At 42.1% G+C, this 18360-nt stretch overlaps 1 protein-coding gene across 1 annotated transcript in view; it reads right to left on the bottom strand.

Annotated features, from left to right (window-relative positions):
- XKR4 (XK related 4) overlaps positions 1–17726 on the bottom strand; it is a 225299-nt gene extending 207573 nt beyond the window's left edge. The window contains exon 1 of the mRNA XM_058019078.1: positions 16804–17726. Coding sequence (XP_057875061.1) covers positions 16804–17645 — 842 coding nt within the window. The 5' untranslated portion in view covers positions 17646–17726. The remainder of the gene's footprint in view (positions 1–16803) is intronic.
- Positions 17727–18360: the final 634 nt, after the last annotated feature.

Raw genomic sequence — 18360 nt, 5'->3', positions numbered from 1 at the left:
ACCAATGGTTTTGCAAATACACACTTTAAGAGCTACACCTTACAATTTTTTCTCTTTTTTTTGATGTTCAGGTTCCCTGTTAGCATAATCAATTTCAAACAAATTTATAATTTCTTTATATATTTGCAGGAGCAAATTTCTCTTACTAGCCAATTGCCTCAGTTATGAAATTTTGCTCTTTTGGGGAGAACAAAACAAAACAAATTACGTAGCAACTTTATTTATTCAAGAAACATAAAATTAAGCTATCTGTCATCATGCTGTTGAAGTTTATTCAGTGTCACCAGTCTTCCACATCAGTCTCCTCATTCCTTACTGAGAAATTCTAAAAGTTCTAAACTGTCCCCATCAAAAACAGAACACTGTGACACATCCTAATACATTAGATACTTGATGAAGACTCCACATGAAAACATCTATGATGGTTATAATGTGTTGTGCTCTCCAGTATGCAGTCAAGCAGTTTAAATCCCCCACAATGGGTAACATTTTCACAGATTGCTGGAATGCCTACCTTTCCCTTTCCTCAACACTACTCCAGCAGCCCAGTGCTAGGCCAGGTAAACCACCTTTCCAGACCTTCTAAAAATTACTTTTTAAACACATATATCCCACTCTTTCAAGTCATCATGTCATTAATACTCAGTAGAATACCAGCATGTCACTAATTTCAGTTCTCTTTTCTTGGTAGCACACAACACACTAGTCCATATTTCCAGTCATGAATTCACATAATTCAAGTCCTGCACATGTGTTTCCGCTTCTCTTTTCTTGCACAGGTTTTTGATGGGTCTCTATCCACATTTCACCTTTTTCCTTGGGTCCTTCAGCCACTGAACAGAGCAAGTAGCATCCTAGGAGCCGTGTACCATTGACACTTTTTTAAGGTTAAGAAAACCTTAGAGTTTTCTTTGTTAACCAAATTCTTGCTAACAACTCTAGATCCACTGTTCTATCCTCATTTCCCATTTTCCTCCTTTTGCACCTATTTTAAACATATACATATAAATGTTTGAAGTCCTTCTTCCAGATTTGTCAGCACCAACCTGAGACCAACTTTTAAGTCAGACAAGAAGAATACATCTTTAGATGCCTCTTCATCCAGCTGCACAATAACAGCTGATGCTCCAAAACACATCCCTAGTAGCCTCCTGAGTTATGTGCTGAATACCAGTGCTCCATCATGCATACAATCTCTTATCCCACTGGAACATAAAGGAAATTTCTGAACATCTTAAAGACACTTTAAATCAAAGTAGAAACACATCCACCACTGACCTAATGCTCCTTACTTCTACATGTCACTGACCTAATGTTCCTTGCTCCTTCCATGCATGCCATATGATCAGCAAACTGTTTCCAAAATTAAAATCTCTGGTGCAGTTCTGATGAAAGGCCAGGTTAACCAGGAAGTTAAATAACAGAACCAGCATTACATTCCCATTCACAGCAATGAGCCAAAACCTGTGCCATTACCTTGCCTCCAGGAAAGAGTGATTTTTATGAAGATGGTACAGCTCCCCTTAAACCATTCCTAAATCTATTCAGACTATAGTGGAACTTTGAAGCAGGAATTGCTCAGCTATAGCCTTCCTTGTAGGCAAACAGGCTGTGAGAGAAATCTTGGCTATCTTTTCACCTTATCAGTCAGAAGAATTGGAGAATACTGTAGAAGCTTGAAGGGCAATTATTTTCTTCACAGCAACATGGGGAAACATGTTACTCCTCAGTCTCAGTTTCAACAGTCCTGGACTGCCTCTTATCACTAAGACAATTCCAGGTCTCTAGGTGTGATTTCATTATTCATCTTTAGCATAAACACTCTCATAGACAGAAGGCTACATAAAAAAGGGCTTTCTAGAAAATACAGACTGTAGAGAACATAAAGGACAAATGCATAAAATTAAGCACAGTACTTAACATTTCTTGGTTGTAGGCATCCTTTGCCTTCCATACAAACCCCCTTCCAAAGACAGAAGATAAATTGCTATGGTTTAAATTATTATAGCCCTAAACCTTTGTAGGAGTGCTTACTGTCATTCAGCCAAAACAGAAGAAAATTTATGCCAAATTTGTGACAAACCAGTGTGAATACATTTGAGCCATTACAGAAAAAGCAATGTATGAAAAGAGAAGTCCCAATCTGAGTTCAGATATGACAGTTCTAGTAGTACATGAAATGTATGCCATTGATATACTCCCAGTTTTACATTTTCCTATCAACAGGCAAAAGCACTAGAGTGAGAAGGGATTTGTCTCTTTTTCACCACAGTTATTTATGACTGTGAGAAAAACAAATCTTGCTCAACCAGTAGCTAACACTCAGCAGTGTTGGGTTAGTGGGAATGGAAGGGGGAAAAAAATAAAACTGACTCTTTGAAAAAGCAAAGAAAGTAAAACTTCCAGAAAGCACATTGTCCTCTGCTGATGGATCCCATGTGTCAGACAGTTCAGGAAGGGTAGGTCCAGCTTTTCACCCATGGGATAAATCAAAGGTAACTAATACACTGAAACACTGCCTCAAAATAATAGCAAGTTAAAAGAAAAGTGACAAGTTTGTGAGATGCTAGTTAACAAGGTTCAGAGAAAATATTCACATGCTTTAAAGCTGGTCCTGGGCTACAATTTGGATTCAGAACACAAGCAAGCAAACTCTGATTTAGCATGTAATTAAGAAATCCTCTCTGAATTATGCAACTTTCATTCACTCTTCAGAAGATATGAGAACACTGCAACCACTTGCCAAGTTTGATCCCAACATGCCATGGGGCAAATGGAGACCCTAAACTGTCATTTTCTATTTAAATCATATGTAGGCTAAAGTGAGTGTGATTGCTTGGTATATTAAATTACTACTACCGTGTTGATAATTCCTCACGAACAATCTATGATTCTGAATTATTTATTGAGGAGGAAGTGGCTTTTGAAGTGAACATTATTTCTCCCTAAGAGCTAATGCTTGAATATGATAAAAATACTTGCCAAGAGAAAAAGGAAATTAAAGAAGATACTTCTACAACCGACGGTTCTGAGATTCTATCTTATTACATCATGGATTTCTTCGCTTTGTGAAGTCTATAGGCAAAAATGATGTTCATATATAAAAAAATAAAAAAAAATTTAAAAAAAAATTTAAAAGTGGTACAGCCTGTGTAAGGAAATTGCTTGCAACAAATCCCAGGTACATACACATTCAATGATGGCAATTAATATCATTCCTAACTATTCCCATGGCCTTGTGCTTCCTTGCTTTTAGAATCCAGTATGGCTTTGAGGGAGCCACAGAGCAAACTTCACCTGGCATCCTGGCATTGTGAGTGGTAGATCACAGAATCAGAGAGCTTTGGCTTGTAGTGCAGATGAAGGACACTTAACAGAGCATGGAGTGACAGCAGGACAGAGAGAAGGACTCAGTTCTCCCACTGGTCCTTCAAGTTTGCAGACAGACTTTTCAAAGCCTTGTCCCCTTGAAAGACTTCACAGGTTTTTGAGGATGGGGAATTGAAAGCACAGATGAAGCAGTGACAGACTCCCACATACTAAGATAAATCCAGTGTGAGACATTCTCCATTGTGGCCAAATTAGAATTTCATTGCTCAAAGATGTAGTATCAAAATAAGATGCATTCCTGAGTCACAGTGGCAATATTTATACCCAAAACAATTGCTTGAAATGAGCATAAATCCTGCTGTCTTCTCCATATCTATTAAGGTTGCTATTCATGAAGAATTCTCCAAAGGATGATTTATGAAATGCCATTAGAAGACATATTTCTATTGTTTATTTACTTGCAAATAGTTTATATAGAGTAAGCATGCATGAAAGCATTTAGTAAATTTTCAGAACAGATCTGAACGTTGAGTTTATTCTTATTTCAAGGTTATTCTTAGTTTTCAAGGTGCCAAAGTTAATTTCTTTGATAACCAATCCTTTGTTCCTACTAATTAGAAATATCCAAAACAATTTGCTATTTAAATCATATGTCATTGCTTCTGATCCTTGATTGGATGAGTAATGAAATTAAGTAAGACCCATATGAATTGTGAATATTACTACTGAATATGTAATTAAGGTTTTGATTAATATTCTGGCACTCAGGCTTAAAATACACCTTCCATAAGTATTTGCACTCATAAAGCTCAAGCTGAAGAAATCAGTACAAGTCATTAACACAGTCAAACTGAATTCATAAGTGAACTTCAAAAGAATACTTGTAAGGTTTTTCTTATGAAGATGGGTATGTACAGTGTCCCTTTAAGTTTGACTCCTCTTTTAGTGCTAGCTGTCAAATAAAGCTGTTGGCCATATTTTCTCCTTAGGTGCTGGCATAAAATTAAAAACTAGGGGTATAGATTTTGCTGAGGTATTGAAAATATCCTGTGTTAATACACACTGATTATGTAAATGCCGATTGTTTCAAAGCTCAATGAATCATTTTGAGGATATTTAAAATCCTTTAAGACATAGCATTACATTAAAAACTTGAAATTTTATGGGGTTTTTTTTAATGTAATGTGCCTTTATTTCCCACCTATGGAATGCATTAGGAAAATTCTTCATGTCATTACTGAAATATACTTAATTATGGTGACAGTCAACATTTTTCAAAATATTCTTTACATCCAATACTTTCTGCACTTCAAGAAAGCCAATCAGAAAGATATGAAAGTATAATTTCTTTTTTTTTGTTGTTATTTTATATCTCTCCCATTTGTAAAACAACATAATTACTGATAACAGCCTATTAACATAAATTCTGACACAGTATGGTATTCACACACCTGTTCTAATAAAAGATAGACCTGTAGAAAAATTCTGGTTCTTAGCAGAGAATGGGACGACTCCCTTGTGAGTTCATAGCACACATCACATAAAGATGTGGCAGTGTAACAAGAGCTAGATTCAAGAAAAAGGACTGAGTCTAGGTCTGAAATTGATTTGGGAATGAATAAGGAAAGGCTCAAAAATACTCCTCTATCTTAAACATGCAGTTAAACCACCAGAAGTAGTAGCAACTCTTCATTGCTTCTATTTCAGAAGTATCCCCAAACCTGCACGTAACATCATCCTCCTGCTGTTTTTATAGGAACAGGAGAACCCTCTTCCAGCTTGTCACCTTTTCAACATGGGTGAGGCGGGAGGCTGTTAATAAGCTCTGCTGGAAGAGCAGAGGACACACAAAGATTAAAGACTTGCTCTGGGCCGTCTCAGGCAAATCTCACTTGAAGAACCTTCAATGGCCCAATTCCCAGTTTGGTCAGGAGAGCAGCATTCCCTCTCTAAAGGAGCTATCCTGTTTTCACTGATGAGTGCAAAGCATCCATAAACTCACAAAACAAGCCAAAATTCACAGTCTACCAGACAGCACAGGAGTAACAGGTACAAACTGACAAGGGAACAGGTCCATTTCAACTACAGCCTTCACAGTTCCTGGGATTTTATGTTCTGCTTCTCCAGACCAACCATCAGGGGCTGAGTAAGCAAGCCTCTTATGAGACAAACTCAGGAACTGAGTTATTTTGCACTGACTTATTAATTATTATATTATTAAAATAACTGTCTTATTTTGCACTCTATGCTAGTTTTCTCAGAAGCTCTCTTGATTTAATCCAACTATGAAGAGAACACTCCCAATAACTAATTAATTCTCTAACCCAATTGGATTATTAATGGAGTAGCTCTTCCACAGAAGTGACCCAAAGAGAATGAAGACAGGTTATAGAAAAATGTACATGTCCAAAATTTTCTTTTTTAGTTAAAAAAAAAAAAAATAATGAATAACATACTTAAGGACCAAACACAAACCTTAGCTCAGATAGGTAATTTTCAAACAATGTTATCATGAGTTCTTAATTTGCCTGTGTGGTAAAAATTGCTAACAAATGGCTGTTGACTGTAAATGCAATCCCTCCTTTTGACACATGCATTAACACACTAGTGTAAAAGTTCAAAGTCGTTATTATTGAGTTCTCCTCTCCACATTAATTATCCTCTGCACTGTATTTGGCTTCACTTGGGTAAATCCTCTTTAAGTACCCAATCTTACTCACCCATTTAATATTCTGTGAATGATGTTTACATTTATGTTGGTTTTTTTTTCAAGAATTCTGCATTGAGTCCAGTTTCCACCAATACTACTGGTGATGTTCTATCCTCAGCCTATTTGTCTGCTATCACCCACTTATGTCATTGTTTCTGAAGCTGAAGTGACTGGTGCTTGGAAGCTTCAGGTTGAAGTTGATTCTAGCTCCTCCACTTTGTTTGGAAAAATCCCTAACCCTTAGGACAGTTTCCCACAGCATGCTGGTTCCAGCTCAAAAAGCAAACTAGCAAATAAGGAAAACAGCTCAAAAGATGAGGGGATGAACTAACCTGAAGCAGCAATAGTATGTGAAGGAAATGGGGTGAAGGACAGAACTTTTTTAAAGCTATATAGTATATTCTGGGTGTAACAAGCATAAAGCCTTGTGGAAAGAAATCTTCAAAATATTAAAATCTTATTTTAATAGTTCAATACTGTCCATTAAAGAAAGATGCTCATGTTTTCAACATATTTAACTTAAAACCTGTTTTGACAGACACATTGAAATGATAATTGATTTTGAATTGTTTCTACCTAGATCATTTTCCATCTGATTATCTCAAAGCATATTACAAAAACAAGGCTTCATAATATCCATAGACTAGATTGCAAATATGTACTAGATAACTAAAGAATAACATCTTCAGAAGTATGCTCTGCTTTTGACTACCCAAAACGAGCCTTTAAAGATCCTTCTCTTTTAAGAAAAAATAATATAAAAGGCTCCACTCCAATTGAAGTAAAAGGGAGCTGCAGTTCTTAATTTCTGAAACATAGACTAAAGGCAAACAAAAGAAAAACAAAAATATGCAGACTGAAAAGCTAGGCTCCACTTGCTATGGAGCTTGAGGTGAGTTGGGAAATAAGAAGCTGGGACATGAAGATTGGGTTTTATTTCAGCCACAAAACTTCTGCTGAAAATCAACTACAAAAATGGTATCAGGGAATCAACTCAGAGCAAGAATCAAGAACTGAATAATTTTTAAATAGCAGTTTTAAAATTGTTATTTCATTCACTTTTGCAAGAAATGGCAGAGAAAAATGTAGAACAACTACTGGGTGCATGTTGTCATTATAATGCAAGAGTTCCATGGTCATTTCATTGCAAAGATTCCATATTGCTAGAGTTCCACACCCCCTTGACGTTTCTTGTAGGCAGCTCCTCTGGGCACTGACCCTTCCTTATCCTCACAGCAGCAACTGACTCCAGTGCCCCTCAACCAACCAATCCACTTTTTATAACACTCTTCTGATTGGCCACAGCTGTGGCCTGTTAACATCAGGCCTGCTCCCAATCCTTAATAATTGGCTCAGTTGCAACTCTTACCCCACCCCCCCAAAGATTACTTTCTATACTACCTTTATTTACTTATATTCTATCCCCCTACAGATGCATACATCAAAAACAGCTTTCTTCTATCTCTTTTTCTAAGTTTGATTACATACGAAAAAGAAAGGTTAATGAAAAATATTAATAAACCAACCCTTCAGCTAATTCAGTTCATCTGGAGCTACTCCTACAAGCTTAAGCAGGCATTTTCAGGGATGTCTGTATTATGGTGCTCTTTGTGGTTATACTATACATGAAGCATGAATGTTTGTAAACAGAAATACTTTTAGGGTAAGAGAAAGAGAGAAGGTTAAAAGAGTGGAAAAAGGTAGGAAAAAAATTCATTAAACTGTAATGAAGAAAGACAGGGAAACCTCTTTTTGGTCTCATTGCAAAGCCCTATTAGGTCTTTCTCTATCCTCACAAACATGACATTTCTCTGTCAGAGTTATGTCACAACTCTGGCAGGAAGGGCAGTAAATGTCCCCATCCAGCCTTGCCTAAGCATCAGTGCAGAAACCAATCAGGGAGACAAGAACTGACCCCTCACAGCTGGAAAGGGCAGTGGACTGAAATCTCCTAAAACCTGAGCAAATACTCTAATCACAAGGGACATTTCTCCAGTACTATAAGACAAGGCTGAGTCTGCAATATTTGTTGGGGATATAAGCTTGTCGTTGCTCATAAAGCAGATTTAAACAATGCTTGCCAACTGGATCCACTAAGGGATTTCAGTGCCACTGCAGCCTAGCCTCTGGTTTGCAATGGGCTCAAATGAGGAGGAACTCAGGCTGTGTGTGCTGGGGAATTTCTGGACACAGCTAGCAGGCAGGAATACAAGCCTCTAGGCAGCTTTCAAGTTGAACATTATGGTCCATTATATTCAAATTCCTCAAGTTCATACAGAATCACAGAATAACAATGTTTGGGGCATGAAGGGACCTCTGGAGACCATCCAGTCCAAGTCCTCTGCTGAATCAAGTTCACAGAGCAAGTTGCACAGGATCATATTCAGGCATTTTTTAAATATTTACAGAGAGAAGGAGACTACAAACTTTTTGGGCAGCTTGCTCCAGTGCTCTGCCACTCTCACAGTAAAAAAGCTTTCCTCGCAAGGCTGTTAGGCCAAATTTTCTAGGTCATATTTTCAGGTCTATATGCCTGGAGAACATCTAAATTCTGCTTTCAGAGCAAAGTCCCATTATAGATCTGTCTCACAGAAATATTTCCATATATAAGCGAGACTATAAAGGTTAGGGTTGAAGAATAATAAGAAAAGACACAACTGCATCCATGCCCTTCCTTTAGATAAAAGCCCACACACATTTATAATGACAAAGCTTATCATTTCACACAAGCCACTATTAAAATGTGAAAATATCAGCATAGTGGCTTTCATTGCTTTCTATGCATGTATAGATCTCTCTACAGATAGCTGAAGTCTGATGCTTGATATTTAAAGGTACTTTCCTTGGTCCTACAGGAAGTAATCTACTGACCCTATGTACTATCCATGGGAAAGCATCACTCAAAGAAGTTGGCAGGATCCTAGAACAGATCAGATGTTTCCATGAAAACATCCCATAAAAGCGAGTAATGTTGAAACGGTGGCAATGTTAACTTTCATTTTTTAAGGGCAGAAATTAATCTGATGTATAACAGCTGATAGAGATGAGGAAAACTGTTCATCCATCTGTAGGTTAATTCCCTTTTTATTCACCATAAAACATCTGCATCCTTCTCTAAAGCAGCTGGCGCCATCCTTGGTACATTAGTCTCATCTAAGTCACACCTTCCAACTTTAGAAGAACAAAAAGTAGATACTCTCCCTGTCATATCATTACCTGCTAAAATTCCTTTGAAAACACCCCACAAAACAGTCTCACTCCATGTGCTCCCACTCGTGACATCAAATCACTTGTGACTGATAACATTAACCACCCCCACTGATTACCCCTGCCAATCAAACAGATTTATACAGCTCACCACACAAGGTTTTACCATGAACACACTGAGCAGCACAGGCTTGTTGTCAAAGGAAAGGTAATGAAAATAATAACATAATACAGCAATTATTTTATCTTGGGGGAAAAAGTACATTATAACTCATTTCAGCCATTCAGGCAGGGAAATAGAATGAGAAGGAGAGTGATAAGAAACCACTTCAGCAACCAGAGCCCACGGGGAGATGATAATTCATGTTATGGTTGTCAGAAAATTCAGGTAAAATCTCTTGGAAAAATATGTACCCAAGACCTATTATTTTTTAATTCTAAAATTTATGAAAAGATGTTTTAGAGTACTCTCTTTCCTGTCAGCTTATGCCAGACTGGTATTTCACATTTTTATTTATCATTGTTCAGATGACTACTCAGTGCAGTGAGAGTTTATCTAGCATTTTCTCCGTGTATCTAATATTTTTACTGTGAATTTTCCCAGACATACAACTCTTCTGTTTGCCTGCCTGCTTCTACAGTTTCTCAAGCAGTCACTGAGGAAATTACTCAAACAATTCCTCTTTGGTCAGTGGCTGAAAGGAAACAAACTGGAGTTAGGTACATAGTTAGGAGTATTGGCTGATATTCCCATGCCTTTTCAGAACCTTCCTCCTTTTCTACATGCTCCTTCACGTGCTCTTCAATACCAGCCTCCTTTCATTTAAAAAATCAAGTAAATCAAAGCAGTTCTTTTTATAGCCTGTTTGCCCCTTCCCCACCCATATCCACTTGACACAATGCATACAACTGACAGCTGTGCTAAAATTGACAGAAAAGGCACCACTTTGCAAATATACTTTAGCAAACAAAAAATTTTTCTTGAAGTGCAAGCAAAAGAGCTATTGATTTTCTCTGTGCCTGACAAATTCCTCCCAAACAACCTGTTTACTGAAAATGTAAGTCACTGCTGTGATTTATCTGCTATATATTAGAAGCTACTTAATTGGAACAGAGAGACAGAAGAATAAGGTAACACCAAGTGACAGAAGAACTGATTTAATTTTTAGCTTTATTAGAGCTTTTGCATCTTTGTGGCCAAATCAGTTCTTATGGACAAATATTAACAACTAAGCCAGCTGACAAGGAGAATACACTTCTGAACAAGTTAAACTGTGATGTAAATGACCTGATGAATGAAGGAGGATAACTGAGGCTACAGATTATGCTGTGGTGTTACACTTGCTTTCCCACAAGAGATGCAGACATGCAAACTGACCTTTCAGAGAGAAATACTTTTTCTGATGTAGGTAACAGAAATTTTAACAATAACAAAAAAAAAAACCAAAACAAAAAAAACCCCTCATCTGGTTGCAAGAACTTTCTGCAAGGTTATAACATTTAGAAACAAATGTGAAAACATTTAGAAATGATGTGATGCATTTCTTTCAAATCATGGTACATACATATAATCATTTGTTCAGAGCACCAGAGGACTCTAAAATAATATATGTATATGGTGATACGAAATCCTCTAAAACACAAACCCCTGTATTCTTATCAATTTTCCACTCTTGGAAAAAGGCAAATAGAAATTCTTCCCATATATAAGTTTCTAGAAAGCATTCTGTGCATAAAATATTAGTTTTCCTACTAAGCCAGTTGTGTGATCAGAAATCAGTGCTTAAGCAGTCCTTTGAAAATCTGAAAACTTATGTAACTGATAAATATTCTCTGCAGAGAGAACACTTGTTAATTATTAAAGTACAGTATCTTTCTTCTAAAGTACATCAGCATCTTTTACACATAGCTAAAGTTATTAGAATAAACTGAATACCAAATCTGATTTGTATGCAGACTTGTAAGAGATTTTTAAGAACATAGTAAAGCTTTACTCCTGTGTTTCAAAAAAAATATGAAAGGCACAGACTTCATCTGCATACCACTATCTTCAGAAAAGAGAACAAAAAATAAAGAAAAAAAAAGGGAATGAAAAGACTCAAAAATTTTGAATATTTATTCTGATGAATATATTATCAAAAGTTTAAATGTGGTCAGGCCACTTACAGGGTGGGCTGCCCTTCTAATCCTGCTGAGGGGAAAAACACACAACTTTATTTCCTGTTTCTGACAGCTCATAACCTTTCCTGAGACCTAAAGACACAGCAAGCAAAATAGTTAGTCAGTAGGACTTTAACTCAAGCACTGCAGTAACTCAATAAAAGAAAAATGGCATTGCTGAGTGGCAGCATTTTGCTACACTAAGAGACAGATGGGGAAGATATGCAATAATCTTGTCTAGGAAATGGTTATGATTCATAAATTTGGACTCCATGTGACAAATTATCTGACAGATTTCAAAACAGTGAGAAAAACTGGTGTCAGATTGAGATATTATCACATCTTAGTGTGAAGTCCAATGGCAGCTGGAATTATTGACCACATAACTACTCCTACATTGCTACTGAACAAAAGTGTCAAAAACTACTATGTAGATCAAAAGTGTGAAAAGAAATGAACCTATTTAAGTTTGGAGTTGAGCTAAGAATGATGTTTTTCTTAACTTGAGCTACTTTGCTGGGACTTCCAGTTTAGGGCATCAGTCATGCTCAATGGTGAGCACCTGAAGAAGTTGTCAGGATTTCTCACATGCAGAGCAGACACCCTTTTTTTTTTTTTTTTTTTTTACAGTGAAGCTTATGACCATAAGCAATGACATTTCTTTGGCAGATGACCCAGACCTGTGAAAAACATTTCTACATGGGCACCAGAGAAATTACAACTCACCCTGGTCTAAGAATCCAACATCACCTTTACAACCTGGCCACAACTCCTTTTTTTTCCCATATAAGAACCAGGAAGAATGAGTAAAATAATGGCTTCTTAGTACTACACACAAACAGATATAGCCAATCCATAGCATTATTCCACTTAGGAACAGACACCTGTCCTGGACAATGCCACCAGGAGGGACAAGAGGGCCGCTTGGTGTGTCCTCCTCCTTCTCTAGGTGGTTTCCCACAGAGCTAGGAAGTCTCACTCAAACCCCCTCACTCTGTTGAGAGGGATATACTTAATCATCTCAGTATTGCTTCAGCTATCCAGAAATAATTTTAGAGGGTAATTTCCAGTCCTCGTCTTTTCAATGATTCACCCTTCCTCTGGCCTTGTTAGCTACAGAAACTTGACAGTTCCCTTTCAGGCACTTTGACTGAGCCTTTCAGACAAAACGACAGACACTGGGGGAACTCCCAAGCACGCTGAGCACCAAGGCAGCCTGCTCACACCACCCTGCTGCAAGGCACAGGCGCTGTCTCAGGCAGCTACTTCTTGCTCTCCAGACACCACAAGACGGGCACCAGCAAGCCCTCCAGTCTCCTCCTCTTGTTCACCCAACCTCCCACAACCCACACTCCTCCCAGGGCTGGCTGATCCCTTTACCCAGCTTCAGGAGCATGGCTATCTGAATCCTGCCAGTCCAAGGGAACCTCAGCCAGAAATTTTTTTTTAAGGAAATGAACCAGCTCCACCGATGCCAAATGAACACTATGATCTCCTACATCCAGTCACCAAGTCCTGCTGTCCACAGCAAAATCTGAAAGTCGTGGCTAAGCCTGAGGAGTTTAGTGAATCAACGGGATGCTCAAGGGCAGTGGTTACACACTCTCAGGCCAAGCTCAAAGGGCAAGAGCTTTTCTGAATCCTACTGGCCCTTATACCTCTACAGAGGTCCTCACAGACTCTAAATTAAAGCATTCCCTTTCATTTTTTTCCTTTCAATGGGATAGAAACACCCTGTGTATTGTATCCTCCTTGTACCCCCCAGAGTCTACTAATAATAAAAGACGTCTCTCACAGCACCTGCTTGGGAGAAGAGATTTCCATGGCCAAATATTGGTAAAAAGCAGAACACACTGGAAGTATGGATAAGGAAACACATCTGTATCTATTTCTGAAGGCAGAATCTCACCAGTGATCACATTTCACCATGAAATTAGCTGCCAAAAAATGCCTAGTTCCTGCACTCTGCTGTAGCAAGCAGATCCTCAGAAACTTCACTGGAATTTTAACAGGTGGCCACTGCTATCAGGAAGTCCATAAATAGCCAAACCCCGGAGGGGAAAAGAAAATATATATATATATATATATTCTTTAAAAAGGAGCTATTTGATATTCCAAAGGTTTTGGGGAGGAAAGTTACACCAATTTCAAAAGAAAAAAATTTAAGATTTTATTCAGAGCTTATTGACAACTTAGCTGCTCCTGCAGTTCCCCTTTTTCACACTCAAGGAATAAAAAAATGTTTTAGTGACTTTTGATTGCCTACTTCTAGAATTGTTCCATTCCACATTAAAGACCTCATTCATTTCCCATTAGCACATTTTAGTTAAAATTAACACATAATAATTTTCAATGATCTGGCTTTCAGTATGTTTGTAAACAAAAAATTAATCTCAGAGGAAAAGCTTTGAAATTGTTATAAGTCATTCTGACAGAATTAATCACTAAAAACACATTTTTACAAATTTTTTATTTAATTCAAGGATATTAAGAGCACTGGGATTGTCAGTTGTATTGCTCTTTCCTCAGAATGCCTTCCTTAAATAAGCCACTGACACCATTGACCCCAAAACCTTTGGCAATGGGACAAATAAAGGGAAATTGAAGACCTCAGGATTCAGTTAATTTTAAGAGGAGACAGAAGACAATAAAAACCACATGAAAACAGAATGATCACTAATTTTAGTAGCTAGAGAATCAGGCACAAGCAAACTTTCTCCTCATTCCCTGATAGAGAAATGAGAGACATATTACTGTCATTTTTACTTAGGGGAGATTCAGCATAATAAGTAACAAAAAAATTAAGTGTAGCTACAGGAGAGCTTTAACCAGGGGCAAAAGAAACAAAAACAGGAAAAATCTGAAAGCTAATAAGAAACATAATGAGAGGCACAGAACAAAGGGTAACAGGTTTTGTCAGCTGTTGGGATGGTGACCCCAGCACATGCACCTCTCTCTGGCAGCAGGGTCTGTTCAGCTGTGTCAAAGAACGAGTTAAATCTCCAAACACAGGCAAGTGGAAAACACTTTAGATCATCTTTCAGCCTAAACAGCTTGAGCTATTTGCTCAAGGCAGTACCAATGTTACACTGCAGAGTAGAAGTTCTGGACTATTAAGTGTCTGATTAGAGATACTGTTTCCAGAAAATTTCTACAGATCATGTTAGTTCTGACACCATGCATATGTACAGAGTTTCTCAGGGTTTGATGTGACCTCTTCTCTTTGGGGCTGATTATTAGCTGTAGATGTCTCCAAAGGCTCTCCCTAATCAGGAATATATGTAGGGAATTAAAATGGAGCCACTTTAATCAATTATGAAGTGCTGATATGAAACATTCCATACTGCTGACCATATAATTTTAAAGTTTGTGGAAAAACTGCAAATAAATACTACAAAGTTACTGACAGACAGGTAATTTGATGGCTCTGTTTCACTGAAAAAAAAATTTCAAAAGTGTAACGGGCTAAACCATAAATAATGTCCTAACATGCCTTATCAGTTTAATATTCTGGCAGTCTTACACTGCTGCACATAAAACATGAAGAAAAGCTACATATGATCAAAAGAGACTCATCTAGCTTTAAATATAGAGGAGTAGGTGCTTTTGCAAGGAGAAAATCTTGTGTTAAAAGACACTGTGCTTCATCAAAAAGCAAGCAGCTGGAGAGCTCTAAATCCCAGACACCTCATCTGACAGAAGTGCTGTACAGTGTTGGATCCCACCCTGCTCCACCCACAGCCCTCCCTGCTCTTTGTGTTCTCCAATACAGAGTCGTGACACCAAACCTTGTCAAACTCTCTCCTCTATCACTCAGCATGATCCACACTGTTTGACTTCTATATGGATGAATATCAACATGATTTTCTAAGTACAATTTAAGCCACTGTACTTACTTTTCTACCTCTGCAGGGTGGGGACTAAACATTACACAAAACCCATCACATTCAAAAAGTCCTAAACTTAACTTGTGTTAAACAAGGTAGAAGGTAGAAGATAAAGCATACAAGCATTCAAGATTTGAAACAAAGCATCACTTTTTGTTCAAAATTCTTCTCTTTCAAGTCACGTCGTTGTTAATAAGAGCACACCTGTAGCTTTAAGTTAGTTTCACAAGTTTAGAAAATTGAATTTGTTACAATGAACCAAATACTCTGGAAAGGAGAAGGTACTTAGTTGTGGTATTCCAAGATCTTTGGTCAACTATCTACCAGCATTTGGACTCCTTGATGCTTAAGGGCCACAAGCAGAACTGAGCTGTGCTGGATTCTGTGCTGACAGAGTAAAAGACAGACTTTGTCCAAAAGAATGAGACAGATATTAAAATTACCAGCATTACAAGTTTACAGGAACAACAAATTAAACTCCCTAATGAAGTAGTTGCGAAAAGTCCCAAGTGTTTCCAAAACAGAAGGATGACATAATTTCTTTCCATCCTCAGACAATAAACGCAAAAGGTATTTTCCATTGTTGCTTTAGTGCACTTGCCCTACTGCATGACCTTCTTCAACACGGCATCTATCTTGCAAAATTTTATGTGAAAGTTTTACCTCTTTATACGCTATACCTTCTGAACTCTGCCCTTTTCAGGCAGCACTAAATGTATTTGCAGGGCATTCAGCCTCCATATGAATCTTTCCCAGAAATTTGCTAAAACTGAAGGAAAACTTTACTTTTGAAAACTATGATGTCATCTCCTTTTCCAGCAAGCGCCTTTCCCAACCCACTTCAGCACATCCTTTCCATAATGCACAGTACGTCACTTGCAGATGGTTTTGAGAACTGCTACTCAAAACTTTGATTTGGAAGACATCCCTTTTATACATCACGCATATAGAAAATGGATATGCATAGCAAGGAGATGACTGTTCACAGCATATGTACACATAAATCTCAAAACAGGCATCAGGGCGTTACGGGAAAGTAACTCCTCACTGCCAGTGAAGTTCCCTGCTGGCGGCAACGGTGTGCTGGCCGCGTGCGAGGAGACCCGGAGGTGTGCGTTACCGGGCTATGTCCACTTTCCCCACCGGTTCCTTAATTTTACCGAGCGTCCGGCGCAGGTTTCCCAGGAGGTTCTGGGCACCTGGCGCTGCGCGGGCTGGAGGCAGCCGGGCGCTCCCGGGGCGGTCACCTGTGCAGCACAGGATGGCCGGGACCCGGCGGGGCTCCCCTCGGCCCCCCGCGCCCGATCAGCCCTGCGGAGCCCGGTCAGCCTTGCGGAGCCCGGTCAGCCCTGCGGAGCCCGGTCAGCCCGACGGCCCGGGGTGCGCTGTCCCCAGGAGGGGCCCCGAGGCGGCCGCTCCCCGGGCTCGGTCCCGCCCGCGGCCGGGCGTGCTCCCCCTGGCCAGGGGCTCAAGCCCCGGCCCCCGCACCGCCCTCGCCCTGCTCCTCACCTCCAGACCTGCCCCAGTTGCAGGATGTGGACGAGCGACTGCAGGAGCCAGATGCAGAAGGCGCAGGACGCGGACCGGGCGCCGCTAGCGCGGGGACCGGCGGCGCCGCTGCCCGCGGCGTTGCTGCTGCCGTTGCTGCTGCTGTTGGTGGCGTTGCCCTTGCTGGCGGTGGACGCCTGTCTCTGCGGCGTGCTGGGGCGAGCGGCGTCGATGTCCGCGGCCGCGGAGCCGCTGCTCACCAGCAGCTTGCTCTCGGCGGCGGGGCAGTGCCCGGCGGCGGCGGCGGCGCTGTCCTCGGTGCTGAAGTCGTGCGCGAACCAGCGGAAGCTGAAGACCTGCACGGAGAGGGAGCCCAGCAGCACGAAGAATAGGGTGAGCCCGAACCACCAGCGCTGGCCCCGCAGGTAGTAGTCGACCGCGAGCCAGATGTCGGTGCCCACGTCCGCGAAGTACACGGCCAGGGCGGCCAGGATCCAGAGGCAGTCCCACAGCGAGTAGCGCCGCTGCTCCCTGCCCAGCCGCAGGCACAAGGAGGACGAGCCCCCGCCCGAGCCCCGGGAGCCCCCGCCACCGCCCCCTCCGCCGTCTCCTCCTCTGCCGCCGCTGCAGCAGCAGCAGCAGCACCGGGAGCCGCCGCCCGAGCCGTCCCCGCCGCCGCCGCCGCTGCAGCACCCGCCCCCGGGCGCCTCATCGTCGTCGCTGCCGCCGCCCGGCCCGGCGCCGGCGGGCAGCCCCGGGGCCAGCGCCTGCACGGAGCCCGAGTGCTCGGAGTTCTGCAGCGGCGTGAACGCCACCTCGCCGCCCTTCTTCATCTTCCGCCGCCCGTCCGACTTCGCGGCCATGATGCCTCCCTCAGCCCCGCTGGAGAGCGAGCGGGAGCAGCGAGCGCTCCTTTATCCCGCGCCTCCTCCTGCTCCTCCTCCTCCGCCTCCTGACTCCTGCCTCCCGCCCTCCGCCGCCGCGGACCCGCCGCTCCCCGCGTCCCCTGTCCCCGCTCCGCGCCGGGCTGCGCGCCCGCGGGCGGCTCCTCCGCGGCGGCCGCGTCCGCAGCGCCGCCTGTCTGCGGGGAGCCGCGCTCAGCCCGCCCGCCCCGCCGCCGCCTCCGCGGGGGCCGCCGGTGCCGGGGCCGCCGCCGCCGCCGCGCTCTGCTCGAGCCGGGAGCAGGCAGGGCTGCTCTGCCCGGAGCAGCGCATCCCGCACCCGCCTCCCCGCCCGCCTCCGCCCGCACCCGCCGCCGCCACCACCCAGCTGACTGACGCCGGGAAAGAGGATGACCTCATCCCTCTTCCCTCGCTGCCACCGCCCCCCGCCCGGCACCGGCACCGGCACTGGCGCAGGGGCGGGGAAGGGGGCGCTCGGCGGCCGGGAGGGGAGGGCGCGGCGCTGCCCCGAGGGTGCGGAGCGGGCCCTGCGGCGGCGGGGGCAGGCGCGGTCTCGGCTGCCCGGCCCGGGCAGGTGGGCACGGCGGCTGCGAGCGAGCGGGTCGGCGGGGAGCGGCGGGGTGTGGCCGGCTGCCCCCGGGGCCGGGGCTGCGGGAGCAGGGGGTCGCGGTGCTGC

This window comes from Melospiza georgiana, chromosome 1 (genome assembly GCF_028018845.1).
Source record: "Melospiza georgiana isolate bMelGeo1 chromosome 1, bMelGeo1.pri, whole genome shotgun sequence".
Taxonomy (NCBI): Eukaryota; Metazoa; Chordata; class Aves; order Passeriformes; family Passerellidae; genus Melospiza; species Melospiza georgiana.
The sequence above is the reverse complement of the archived record's forward strand: the minus strand, read 5'-3'. Positions and strand labels throughout refer to the sequence as shown.